Source organism: Festucalex cinctus, chromosome 5 (genome assembly GCF_051991245.1).
Source record: "Festucalex cinctus isolate MCC-2025b chromosome 5, RoL_Fcin_1.0, whole genome shotgun sequence".
Classification (NCBI taxonomy): Eukaryota; Metazoa; Chordata; class Actinopteri; order Syngnathiformes; family Syngnathidae; genus Festucalex; species Festucalex cinctus.
Window position 1 is genome coordinate 21434733 of NC_135415.1, and position 14022 is coordinate 21448754.

A 14022-nucleotide genomic window follows, 5' to 3' on the forward strand; every position below is an offset into this window, starting at 1 on the left:
GTGCAGATGTGTTGATCCAATTTACAGGTGACAAACTCAAGACCCTGCCCATGAAATTGAAAAAAAAGTTTCTCGCTAATTGAATCAGTTTGTTTCATCTTGATGCGGAATATGGAACAAATTTGCACATTTTCTTTAACAGATATGAAAAACATTTTTTTCACCAAATCCTTTAAAGAGAAGTAAAAAAAATTGCAATAATTTGTTCAATGCGCCCTCAGTAATATCACGATAATGTGATTGATATTGTTTGTGGAATATGGATTAAGCAGCAAAATCCACCCGTATTTATCCATGTCAAGGGGCAGCCATTCTGCCCTGAGTAGTTATGATGTCATTTTCAGTCGACAGCAAGTGACAAAATGGCCGCCCTCTGAGATGGTTAAAAACAGATTTATCTGCTCAGGTGATGATTAATATAATTTTCTGTTAATAGCCACCTGAGGGAATCCATAACTTTGATTTGGCTCATGTCAAAAATTATTTTGACACCCCAGTTTTAAGTTAAAATAGAACTTCAAAATCAAAAAATTTCCATGAACTTGTTCCTGAAACTATTTCCATTGTTCTTAAGTGTGATACTGATTTTCTGGACCCGCTGTTGCAGTTCTCCTCTCTCACAGTTGGATTGGAAAATATTATTTTCCTAAGTTAGCGTAACAGGTGTACAAATATTTATTCTTTTATTTTCTTAAGCTGCTGCACTTCCCCTGTGGTGCTCTGGCGCCCCCTAGGTGAGGCCGGAGGCGTGTCTCTCATTTGGATAACCATGTAACGTAAATGATATTAAATTTTTGGCCACCTTTGTTTCGATTTCTCCCCCGAAACAATTTCAAACCGATTGTGTGGAATCCTCGTATAAACGGTAGACAACATAAAAATCAATCAATCACCTGCTCTTAATAGTTGGACGCAGCGAGAGAATGTCAGTGCTTAATTTGTACGTCTGTGTGCAAATACTCCTTGTGGCTGTATCAGCTGTCATTGTGAACTGAATCCCCCCCCCACCTATTTCCAATTTTCTCCCTCCTATTTTCCACAAAGCTGCGTTTCCATTAGTGTTGGGAAAACATGATGGCAGGTCCATTTAAAACGCCGCCGCTCCACCCTTCCCATAAGGGCCCGTGGCCAGCAAAATAAGAAATTAAGAGCGCCGCCCGCTGTCTCTCCCAAACTCCGCCGCCGGCGCTCCCGGAGGGCGGGACGGGGGAGCTTTACCTTAGCATATGTTAACTATTACAAGGTGGCTTGATGGAACACAACAAAATGACTGGTAATTGACATAAAATATGACAAAGCGTGGGAGTCTTTGTGAGGGAAGCGTGGCACATTACGGCGTATCAGCTCCGTAATGTGACTGATTAATGAAAGATCAACCTTGCGCTCACTCAGCTGATTCTGTGAAAAATGAGTTTTGTGTTGTCATTCCGACAAGCCGGCAAGCGCCGCCGGAAAAGACTATTAGCCAGAATCATTATCAATAGCCATATTTTCAAACTCTATTACGGCAATCAGGCTAGAATTTATTCAATAGATTTACTTCATTTGCTTGTAATTGATAAATAATCAAAATTTATCAATGTACTTGCACACATTTCACTAACAATCAGGGAAAACTGCCCCATTTACCAGCTGACTTGGTCCAAATTAGAGCTAAATTGATGATCAATTAATCTTGGGAGGGGTAGTGCGCCGCGTTTAGCAGAGGAGCAGCAGAAAAGTGGCAGCGGGAGCGAGCGGGGGAGAGGGAGGATAAAGAGAATGGATGGACGGCGCTGGAGAGCGTGTGAACGGAAACGCCAACCGTCCCTATTATGTCACAAATATAGCTACAAAATACACACCAAGTGTGTGTGATGTGTGTGGTACGCTGAGAAGTACCAGGCGGGTAGATGAAGTTGGGCGAGTGGCGACGAGCAAGGTCAAAGCGAGCGATCCCATTTATTCTTTCATTTGCCGAGCCGTTCAATTGCATGACGAGGCTTCGCCGCCGTTTGATAATTGCCGGCACATGTTTCTAATTTCAAGCCACTCACAGACACCGCTGACCCAAGTCCTCCCCTTCTCGCTGCCATGTTTGCCACGCCAACAAACGCACCTTGTCGCACTAGACAACAAATGGATGCAACGTCAATCTCACGCCGCAGGAATGTCATTCGAGTACTGTACAGTGGTTTTCACATTCATAACTGAAATCATCTTTGACCATTGAAGTGAAGTTATTAGTTATCATTACTGATGAACATTTAACATGGAAAGCGCATATAGAATATGTCAAATCTAAGGTGTCCCAAACCGTAGCCATTTTACAAAAGGTTAAAAAATCATTGAACAAGAATGATTTGTTATTGTTGTATAATTCATTGATTGTTCGATACCTGACCTATTACATTGAAGTGTGGGCGTGTGCAGCCAAAACCTACACTGAACCCATCTTTCGTTTGCAGACACGTGCTATTCGTGACTTTCGGTTGTGGATACAGAGACCACACTTATCCAATATTTATTCAACTAAAAACTTTAACATTTAATGAATTTATGGAATTTAACTGTATTGAAATAATGTATAAAGCCCATTATGGAATTTTACCAAACTTGTTTGTTACTTTGAAAGCATCTTGACTGTTTGCTGTCACCTTGTATTGATTCATTTTTGTGTTGATTAGGGGCAGATACTAGTTTTAGGTATTTCTGTAAAGAATGATTTTATTTATTAATTGAAGTGAATAGAAATGCTGTTACATTATTAGCACTGCCAAGCAGGGGCCAAATGAGCTTTTCCCTCCAAAGCCCAGAGGATTGTTTTTTGGCCCAGCACATTTGCATTAATACAATCGTTAATGTATTAGCAGAATTTTCGGATTTGAGTCAGAACAGAATGTTGAATGTCCACACACTCATGTCTCAGTATGTGTGGCGTCGCGTAGGTATGTGGGAGTGGCACGTGTCGTTTGAAAAGTGTGCTGCCTTCAATTGTTTGTGTGTGTATTGTAATATTTAGCCGGCTAATGAGCGTTAACTGGCAGTCGGTTAATAAAAGTCCAGCAAGGCACTATCAAAAAAGTAACCGATTTCAAATAATCGCTCATTGGGTGCGAGTCCAAGCTCTAGTATTTATGTGTAATATTAAACTTTATTTTCAAGTTTTGTTTTTTTAGATTGATTTGTCACGTAAATATTACATACCACATCCAGAAATCATGATTGATAGTTTTTTGCAACGTTTTGATTATTGCAAGTTCTGAATTAATATGCCTGTGACAAATCACATTTGCAAAGATTTGCTTGTTGGCTCATTAGCTTGCTAGCTGGCTAGCTTATTAGCTCACTGGTTTGTTATCTCATATATAAACAGTTAACTTTCCACAAAATTTATCTGTAGTGGTGGCTGGCACGTGGCCAGAAAATACTCTTGCACTCAATTCCGCACTTTGGGAAATTGGGATAAAAATGTAAACGCCATGGACCGTACTTTCATGCCCAGTGTAAAGCGCATTCTAACTGTGTACATGCATTTAAAGGGCAAGCGCATGATTACCCATATCACCCACTCTCAATGAAAAACGTATTAAGCGACATATCTCGACTTTGGCACTGAACGTTTTATTCTAATGGACGACTTAAGTCGTTCTTGGCAACTAATGATAGTTCATGACTATCAATGCTAGCAGGTAAATTGAGTTTTGCCGTATTCATGATCGATGTGATAATTATATATATGATCAAAATGTTGTTTTATCCAATAACTTGTGGACAGTAGAATTGTGGCAATAAATTGACAGTAACTCCAAAAGTCTTGTAGCGAGTGTATATCCTACAAAATCTCAGGAGAACAGGCCCTTACGGCATTGTGTCCACAGCTCGCTGGCACCTGTAATGTAAGGCACTCATTATCTTAAATGATGCATCACAGCTTCCTAATGATGGAACCACTGTAATAGAGCCCGCTAATGAGAAGCTCTTAAGAAAGAGCATATTCTAATAGCTGGAGCACAACTGCAGGCAAAGTCGAGGAATGACATGTAAACGCGCATCATAGTTAATCTTCTGACCTTTTGACCCCGTTTACTTCAATATTTAACTTCTCCTTCAAATGTAATTAAAGACATGTTCTGTCATCGATTTGGGATGAAAATGAAATTGAGGAAAAAGTGCATTCAAACTTATACTAGCATGATGAAGAGCTGGGATTGCATCACAAAGCTTCGGTTATACTAATAAGCTGTCAAAATATATTTGCGCACATTTGTTTGGCTTTTGGCCTTTTAAGCTTTAATACTTTCCAAATGTGTACTTTTAAAAAAAAAGGGAAGCCACTTCAAGTCATTTACTGTTCATTTTAATGAAGTAAATGTGACATTTAGAGCTACGGTGGCAGGATGTCTCGTATACTAATAGAAAATGCATCTATATTCCGGGAATCATCTTGCGTCCTGACGAATGAATGCACTTGCCTGTTATTTAGATTTTCACAGTGCGGATGAGACCAGCAAAAGGCTTGCCACAGAGTCAAGTGGGAAATTAGATGTTTTTTTGTTTTTTTTTCCTGATGTTTCTATGAATATTTATGGCATTCCCAAGGAGAATCAGCCAGAGGGTTTACATTTTCACTTTTTTTTTTCTTTTTTATGTTATCTGTTTTTAACATAAAGCACAATGAGTCGTCTATTAAGCTGCTCAATCAAATCTAATCAAGTATGAATTTTGTCTTTCAAGTTACATTGATATTTTTTGTGTGATTTTTCTAGGATGAAGATGAGAGGGAGGCGGGGGTGCTTTTATCCGCTCAATACCAATAAAATTTGTTACACTATATATTGTGTCGAAATGTTCCCCTTCACTTAGACATTTTTCTTCAATTTTGTTTACATGACATGTCAAAAATATTAAGAGCAACTCAGAGTATGAAGCAGCGAAGCTCCAATTACTTTTGTGAAAATGTGTTATGGTGCTAAACCAACGTTGATCTTTTGAGCCATAATTCTGCAAGGTTTATTTTTGTTGTTGCAAACACAACACTGCTCTAGGGGTTGTTTTTCTTCAACTGCAACTGGGACATTTATTTGTCAAGGCAGAGAGGATAGTATGAACACTTCCAAACAGAAGTCAATGTACGCAAATAAATAAAAATCAAAAATCGGATTTCTGCTTGAAAGGGAAGAAAAATGCAGGAAAGCCTCCAAGAACAGCTGAGATTTATATGGGGTTAATTTAAAGCACTTGAAAATCTCAATAAAATTTAAATGCCATTCTACGTGTCATGTTACTGGTGCAGGGATTTGTTTAAATTACAAAAAAACCTGACATTTAAAATGCTGCAACTAACTATTATTTTAATAATCAATCAATCTGTTAGTTATTTTGTCAGTTATTCCGATTCTTTTGTTTTAATTTCCATCATTCGTAAAGGAGACATTATTTCAATTGACAATGCAGAAAATGCACAAACATAATTAATTATTCATTTCCTGGTTTGGTCCATATCATCAGTAAATTTTGCTATAATGTTGGTCATTGTTTTGTACTTTACTCGTGTTTTATTTTGAACACCAAAACAAAATTCTGCTTCATGGATGACAAAGAAATCGGAGAATGTGTACTGAGACTGAAATTGTGAGGATTAGGCGATATCGCTAATAAGTCGATAATCAAAAATATTAATTTGATTCAAATTGATTAGTTGAGGATTGCACCGTTAATATTGTAAAATAGTTTGGGGGGGGTTATAGGTGATTGTGCAGGTGTACCTAATGTTGTGGCCTTATGACTCAACAATGCCACCTTTTAGTGCCTTGTGTTGTGGCTATTTTAATAACCCCACCACCACACACACACACACACGCACGCACGCCGCCGCCACCACCACCATCATCACCCTCTGCGTGACACACTCCTCCTCTTCATCATTAAGGAAATGGCTCTTCTTTGCTGATTATTTTATTTGGAGCCTGTGATTACCGCCATGTGCAATAGATCACGCAGTCGCGGGGAGCAGGCGGGCCTAATTGGGGCTCGGGATGCACGCCGTGCTGCAGCCAAGCTGGGTGGCCGGAGAGGGAAGCCTGTCATGTGAGGGTGGGGTGGGTGGCTTGGGGGAGGGGGGTTAGATGTACTCATTGGACCGTCACCAAATCACCTGCACACACACAAATGCCATTTCAACCATTTCTGTTGATGGAACATCGATTTCCCCCCTTTAAGCGAGTGAATGCTTGTGTCTAAAAGTTGACAGACAGACAGATAGACCTTATAAAATGTAAATACTGTTTGTATATTTATTTTTACGTTTTTGTTTTCTATAGTTTTACTAAGGCCATTTTAGCGCGGTGGATTTAACGCGGTTTGATGAGTAAACAAAATGGCGCGCATGGGAAACTTGATTTTTGCTATTGCGCTACAAAATTGCATTTTTTTATTATTATTATTATTTTTTGGGCATGCATTTTCCATTCAAAGCGTGTCTCTTGGCGTGTAAACAGCCCCGCGTGCACTCAGATGCGCCGCATTAACCCTCGTGGATTGCGCGCGAGTGTTTCCACTGCAAGGGAGAAAGATTGATGTGGTCCAGTTAGGGAGGCTGAGTGAGACATAGAGCCTGCACGAGTGGCTCGCTCTTATTACGCCAATAAAGTTCGAGTCGGAGGCGCCAACAGCACAACACATTACCGATTACTTTCCCTTCGCCTGCAACAAGCAGCCATTTTTGGATACCGGATTTCATGCACGTTCCCAAAATATATTGATTATCCTTAAATTATTATTATTTTTTTGTTATTTTGTCATTTCAAGTCAATGTGATTTGCATCAACGAAGAAATGTGATTTAATAAACAATATGAGACAATCTGATTATTATGATTCAAAATGTGAAGCTTTTTTTTTTAATAACTAAATGTAGGAAAAAAATGTGGAGCTTGTTGAAATTAGTTCAGAGTGCCTTATGCATTAAAAGCACTCCATTGTCATTGTTGCACTCTTAAAACAAAATCTGCATTTATTTATTATGATTATTATTATCCATGTTGTCTTTAGCCTATTCGTCTAACAATTATCATGTAGAGTTTTTATAATGTTTTTAATTGTTGATGTAGTTTTAGGTTTTCCAATTATGCAAACTAAATATGTAATAGTGGATTTGGCATTATTAAGCTGCTGCAAGTCATTTGGCATTTTTCTTTTTTTTCTTCTTTTTTTTTTTTGTATGCAATGCAAATAAATTAAGCTTCTTCTCTCTTTTTTTTTTTTTTTACGATTTAAATAATTACTTGATTGCAATTGCCCGCAAAAGAAAACATGTCTCTCATTCAGCGTGCATATTGCATTATGTGGTTGAATTTTACAAAATTCCTCTCGACAAATTATGATTTCTGACCGTATAATTTTTCATATGCTTTAGCGGTCTTCGAACCCTTACCAGAACCTTCTCCAAATAAGAATAATAATAAAAACAAACTTGGCCTCGGAGTCCCCTTTCCTCCTCTTCCCTCACTGAATTTACAGCCCCTCGTGATGATGATGATGATGGTGATGATGAAGTTCGGGATCCCTCCTCACACGTGCACGTACCGGTCCATTTCCTTGCGGTTTTTCACGCTGCGCTATTTCTCTGCATCCTGACAGATTGAGCACAAAAGAGGAGGACGCATGTGCAGGTTCGAATGCACTCCTCGCTCGGACGCCTCCTTTGTCAAGTCCCGGCCGGGGTGTGCTGCTCCATTCACCGTCCTCAACCCGAACATCTGCCCCCAAAAGGGGGAGAAAAAAAAAAAATCAAAATCCGCCTTCCAGCGTTGGTGCGGAGACGAGTCTCAGATCAATGCTTGTCCCCTCTTTTAATTGTGTAACAGTCCTACTTGTGGACACAAGACGGGGGCGAGCGTTTAGGCTCCTGCACGTCTGATTTAGTTCCAAGCAAAGCGGGCCTAAATGGCTCTAATTGCCAACGCCTTGATGAAAAGTCGATGGCGGTTAAAGCGGCCCGATCACTGAGCGAAGCTGCGATCCATCTGTACTCGTTTATTTATTTATTTCCTCCATTTGTCTCCACAAATCACCTGCCAGCCGGGACCGGGACGCGTATTTGCTTTGTTTGTGCAACCCTTAAAAAAAACAAAAAAAAAAGTCATCACGCTCATTTGCATGCTTTAAATTCACATCAAGGATGATAATTTGTACATGTACATTCGCCACATTTTCCAATTTGACATTAATTCCACTTTTTTTTTTTCTATTTCACGCATGTGTTCATCTCACAAGCAAGCAGCCCACGTGCAGATTAAACAAACACATTAAGACGTTTTAACGTGGAATAATTTGAGCATGAAAAAGCTAATAAATCAGAGGATGGTATGGCACAATTGAATTGTAGTGCTTTTTTTACGCGTGCACGCTTGGTCTCCGGGCGCGTGCGTGCCAACCGGAGGGCGGGTGGGGGGTGGTGTTGCTTCGGTCCAATCCTCGCCTCTGATTGGTTCTTATTTGAGGAAGCTGACGGCTTCTCGCCACTAATAAGCGCCTCCCAGCCCTTCTAAGGGCCATTATAATGCAAGAGACCTCCTTTTTTTAAGCACAAAGCGAATTTTGCTTCATTTACAACATCTATGCCCCTTAAATTGCCCCCGAAGTTTGTAGGAGCGTTTTGCCCGGACCTCTTTTCGCCCTGGAGCGGTACGCGATGCTCTCCCACGCCGACCTCCTGGATGCTCGGCTCGGTGAGTTCTCGGCTCTAAACCCGGGAGCTAAACTCCACTGTAAGACTTGACTTCTTATTTATTTCACCTTGTGTGCGTGCATGTGAGTGTGCGTGCGCGTGTGTGTGCACTGATCAATTGAGGATGTATTTAATTAGCGTTTTTGTGGAATTAGGAATCATTTGACAGCATAAATGTGATTAAGACCCTCAGCTAAATTAAGTTAATTTATTATTTTGTCATATTTTTTTCATTAGTGATTTTTTTTTTTTTTTAAAGGCGCATTTACACTCTCTTTATTCCTCTCAGGGATGAAAGATGCTGCAGAGTTACTCGGACACCGAGAGGCTCTCAAATGTCGGCTGGGCGGCGGGGTGCCGGACCAAGGCCATCCGGGAGACATGGCCCCCGGTTCGGACTCCGTGGAGGGAGCCACACTCTTGCCCGGCGAAGACGTCATCACCACCGTGGGATCCAACTCGGCAGGCATGCCGGTGAACGGGAAAGAGCCGGAGAAGCAGCAACAGCAGCAGCAACAACAGCAGCAGCAGCCCCAGCAGAGCTCCGGCGGGCAGGCCAGTCAGCAGAAACAGAAACGGCATCGAACCCGCTTCACGCCGGCGCAGCTCAACGAGCTGGAGCGCAGCTTCGCCAAGACGCACTACCCGGACATCTTCATGAGGGAGGAACTGGCGCTCAGGATCGGCCTGACTGAGTCCAGAGTGCAGGTAAGCCTGAAATGGTGCGAGGAAGACGAAAAACGGATCCGGCATCGGTGCAAATAATAAACCTCACGTGTGAGGTTGTATTCAGTTCAGTGTTGACTGCATCTTCCACCATTTTGTTCTTATACATTATATGAAATAAACCTGAAATTAGTTCACAAAATAAAGTGTTTACTCGCCGCTCTTAGTTGCATTTGAGTCGCTGTCCATTGTGCTGAAGCGCTGGAAATAGTCTGATAAAAATAAAAAAAATAAGGAAAAAAAGCACACACGTGCTAAAGGAAATCATTGTGGCAAAAATAAATACATAAAAAATAGAGTTGGCCTATCGCCTACACAAAATTGATCTTATTATAATTGTTAAATCAATCATTCGCCAAAAAAAATAAAGAAATCATCAAAATAAGATTGAGCAAAACGTATATCCATATTCGTTCGACTCAATTTTCTTGTGTTAACTTATTTCGAGTGTATTTTCCACCTCGAAAAATATAATTTGAATTCATACTTTTAATATGCAGTTTTGCAGATATTTACGATTTTACACCCCGGAAGAAGGTGAACTATAAGACATTTCAGAATAGCACAATCATCAAAACATCGCAATAATAATGAGATTGAGTCATCGGTTATTGTCCCTCAAAAGTGGCAATATTTCGCCAATTCTGCCAGGGTGTGGACAATGATGGACAACTGTCCTACGAACATCCACTCGGGGAAAACAACCTATTTTCTTTCCCCTCCATTTGAGCATTGAAGCATGAAAAAAAAAAAAACGGAAATAATAATTCTGTATTTTCACATTTCGATTTGCAAACTATGACATTATTATGCCCATATTATTATAACGCGAACGTGTGTGGAATTCATGCAAATGATCCCACGAAAACAATAAAAGCCGCCGTCCGCCTCGTTATTTGTCACCTGGGCGGTCACGTGCTCGTCCTCAATATTCCATCAACAAGCTCTTAATAGGACTGGAGAAGAATATCTTCTCTTTTCGAGCGGCATGAGGGATTGCATTTGCTTTGTGGCGGTCGTGTAATAGCCTCGCCCTCGCCTGCTGCGTCACGCGTGGCTGCGTGGAATGAGAGCGAGTTCATCACTGCCCAACCTGCATGATGAAATCTTCACACAACCGCGCATGTTTTGGGTTGCAGCGCGAATGGAAAACGGCTGTTATGTTATACAGTATTTAAAAGGAAAAAAAAAAATAATTATACAACAGCAGAAGGCAAAAGTGACATTTTAGGCCACCCTAAGCAAACGTACTTCTATTTAAAAAGACATCTGTATGAAATATATTGTGCCACGACATTAATTTTCTTTCCGAATTCTCACGTTTCCTTTGCTAAAAAAATAATTTACAGGCGTCTCAAGGTCACCTTACAAGGCAACCACAAATTATTTTTTTATTCATTGTAACCATATGACGATAAATGTGTCTTTTATTTCTGTCAATGTAATATTATTTTAGTGTGACATCAAAAATAATATTAGAGTATATGGTGCCTTTTTATTTTCCATTTACCATTGCCACAGTAAACATTGTGACGTATTTAATTACAATACAATTCACAACAACTGTATAGCAAGTGGTTGAAAGTAAAATATTTTTATTCCAGCAATTACGTACTTACACGCAGGTGATAATATTCAAATTGCTGCCCCATCCCTGCGAGTTGCTCGAAGCTCTTTACAAGAAACTTGTCACGAATATTTTTTTATAATGACAGAATGTGTTTTGTGTAACATGCACTATATCATTTATTTATACGCTATAAAGTGGGTTTACCTCAGCAGCATATTTTACTAGATAGATAGATAGATAGATAGATAGATAGATAGATAGAAATAACAAAATTCAAATGCTATTCTTAAGGTCAAGAAAATAACGGTAAACAAGAAATAAAATAAAGGCACAGTTTGAACGTATATACCCACATCAATATAGTCATAATGTGCAGTATGCGTATATGTGTAAATTTATAAGCCCCGAGGAAAAAAAATACCCCCCACCCCAATAATAATAATAATAATAATAACAATAATAATAATAATAACAACAATAAAATTCAAATAACAACAAAAGGCCTTGGGGGTAAATTTACAAGCCCCGAGGAAAAAAAACACCCCCCCCCCCAAAAAAAAAATAATAATAATAAAATAAAAATAATAATAATAATAACAACAATTAAAATAACAACAAAAGGCCTTGGGGGTATTTTGGCAAATTTTCTGCTATTGTTTTCAATCGAATAAAACAAAATCTTCCTTATATTCCAAACATAAATATCGTGGACAACGAATATGCAGATTTATAGTGGCTGCTGTGTTAAAATGAGTTAGCCATCGGTTTCACGTGTCGCGTCCAAAGACTCGTCCCCGTGTGACGGCTGGGTGTCCCGCAGGTCTGGTTCCAGAACCGGCGCGCCAAGTGGAAGAAGAGGAAGAAGACCACCAACGTGTTCCGCGCCCCGGGCACGCTGCTGCCCACGCCGGGCCTGCCGCAGTTCTCGGCGGCCGCCATGGAGAACAGCCTGTGCTCGTTCCACGCCAACGACTCCCGCTGGGCCACGGGCATGCCGGGCGTGTCGCAGCTGCAGCTGCCGCCGGCGCTGGGCCGCCAGCCGCCCGGCATGGCGCAGTCGCTGTCGCAGTGCAGCCTGGGCCACGGGCCGCCGCCCAACTCCATGGGGCTGTCCAACGGCCTCTCGTCCAACGGCTCCGGCCTGCAGTCGCACCTGTACCAGTCGCCTTTCCCCGGCATGTCGGCGTCGCTCTCCGGCCCCACGAACGTATCGGGCTCCCCGCAGCTGTGTAGTTCCCCGGACAGTGACATGTGGAGAGGGACCAGCATCGCGTCCCTCCGGCGCAAGGCGCTGGAGCACACAGTGTCCATGAGCTTCACTTAGTGACTTGTACAAAACGCGCTTACCCCGCCACCATAGCCACCACCACGCCGAATTTCCACCCCCTCCCCCGATTTAGACGCTGGGACTCAAGGAATGACACCTACGCATGGAACTGCCAATGTGGAGTCAACATTTTTCACTGGCAAGTACGTTCGACGTAGGCTAAATGCTAAAAACATAGCATTTTTCCCCCATAATGCCACGGGTTATTGACGAGCATGCCTCGAGTTAAGAAAACAAAAACAAAAATAGCCTTTGGCCTACCAGTAAGTTAGAAAATTAATTGTCAACATTTTGTATTCGTAACGTTTATTATTTATGCAGTGCAGACTTACTTCTATTATTTCCGGTATTGACTTGCGCATGCGCACACCCCGTGACATGCTAGCAAACAAATGCCGAACGGAAATAAATTTGCAGATATAATAAATAATCAAATTTACAAATACAATGTTTTTCTTAAGTTTCGGACGCTTTGGTATAATGATGTAGGCCAAATGATTTTTTATTTTTTTATTTTTTTTTGTTTCCTTGCGTATGCGCAAATCAATACCTGTGGCATATGGGGAAAACGTGTTTGGTTTTTAGTATTTATCTACACGTACGTGTACGTATTTACAAATACGTTCGAACGTATTTGCCAGTCAAAGAAGAACAAAAAAAAGTTTACTCCACAATTACGTTCCAAGCTTCCGTATAGGTTCATGACGTTCATTGAAAAGACGAAAAGATTTGACGCTGAATCATCTCCGGAGGGCCAAATTATCGCGTTTCCTCCCGAGTGCCTCTTCAGCACTTGTAATGTTGTGTTCAAGTGAACTTGTGTTATGTCAAACGGTAATTTATTAAATATACATTGGGTTTTTTCTTTTTCTATATTTTTTTGTAACAACCTGCGCGTGGGCCAGTTGGAGCTGCAGGCATGCATTGTGCATGCGTGGGGATTTTACATGAAGGGACACACGCGGGCACTTAATACTATACAGTGATCTTTCAGTCTAGACCTAAACTCTGTTTTAGGGTGTTTTTGTGTAGATAAAAAAAAACAAAAAAACATTCTTGTGTGACATGTTTTAACTTATTGTATGTGCTATATTACTTGACACATTTCTTATTAAATGTTTGATCTTACATCGAAATGCATCACATTGACAGGTTTGTACCAATAATTAAACAAAAAAAAAAAAGCAACAAATAAAAGTACTTTTAAAGAATGTCCACATGTCTATTAAATTGGATTTTATTGGAGCTAATCTCTATATTGTAATATTGACTTTAATGGTGTGATTTTTGTTAGTGGTCATTGCTCGCTGATGTTAATTTATGAGACTGGGATTGAGTAAAGACGTCAGTGATGAGCCCACTTCATTAAGAACACCTGTACAATGTAATGGGGGATCTTAGGAGGTGTTTGCGTAACAAAACGTTTGTTTATTGTGGTTGTAGTTCATTGATGTTTACTGAGAAATAACATTTTCTCCCACTAAATCGCCAGCCATGCACAATAAGTGACGTGTGGTGAGGTTCATGAGTAAGAAAGGACTGACTTCTCTCGAGTCATATCAAAATATGAACCTTAAATAGAAGGTTCGCCTATATTCAAATTTTGACCCTAATTCAATCATTTTTTTTCTCAAAGCTTTGAATTATGCTTCAATCAATTCCACACCTTTAACAGTGTGATAGCAAGAAA

General features: G+C 40.4%; 1 protein-coding gene across 2 annotated transcripts in view; it reads left to right on the forward strand.

The window, feature by feature from the left end:
* Window positions 1-13508, forward strand: part of LOC144019184 (homeobox protein orthopedia B-like) — an 86179-nt gene extending 72671 nt beyond the window's left edge. Inside the window, exons 4-6 of one of the 2 annotated variants that reach the window (XM_077522072.1) lie at window positions 7620-8710; window positions 8999-9417; window positions 11826-13508. In XM_077522072.1, the coding sequence (XP_077378198.1) occupies window positions 8674-8710; window positions 8999-9417; window positions 11826-12329 (960 nt within the window). In that variant the 5' untranslated portion in view covers window positions 7620-8673 and the 3' untranslated portion in view covers window positions 12330-13508. Of the gene's footprint in view, window positions 1-7300; window positions 8750-8998; window positions 9418-11825 lie in introns of those variants that run through there. The other variant, XM_077522071.1, reaches the window with a different exon arrangement.
* Window positions 13509-14022: the final 514 nt, after the last annotated feature.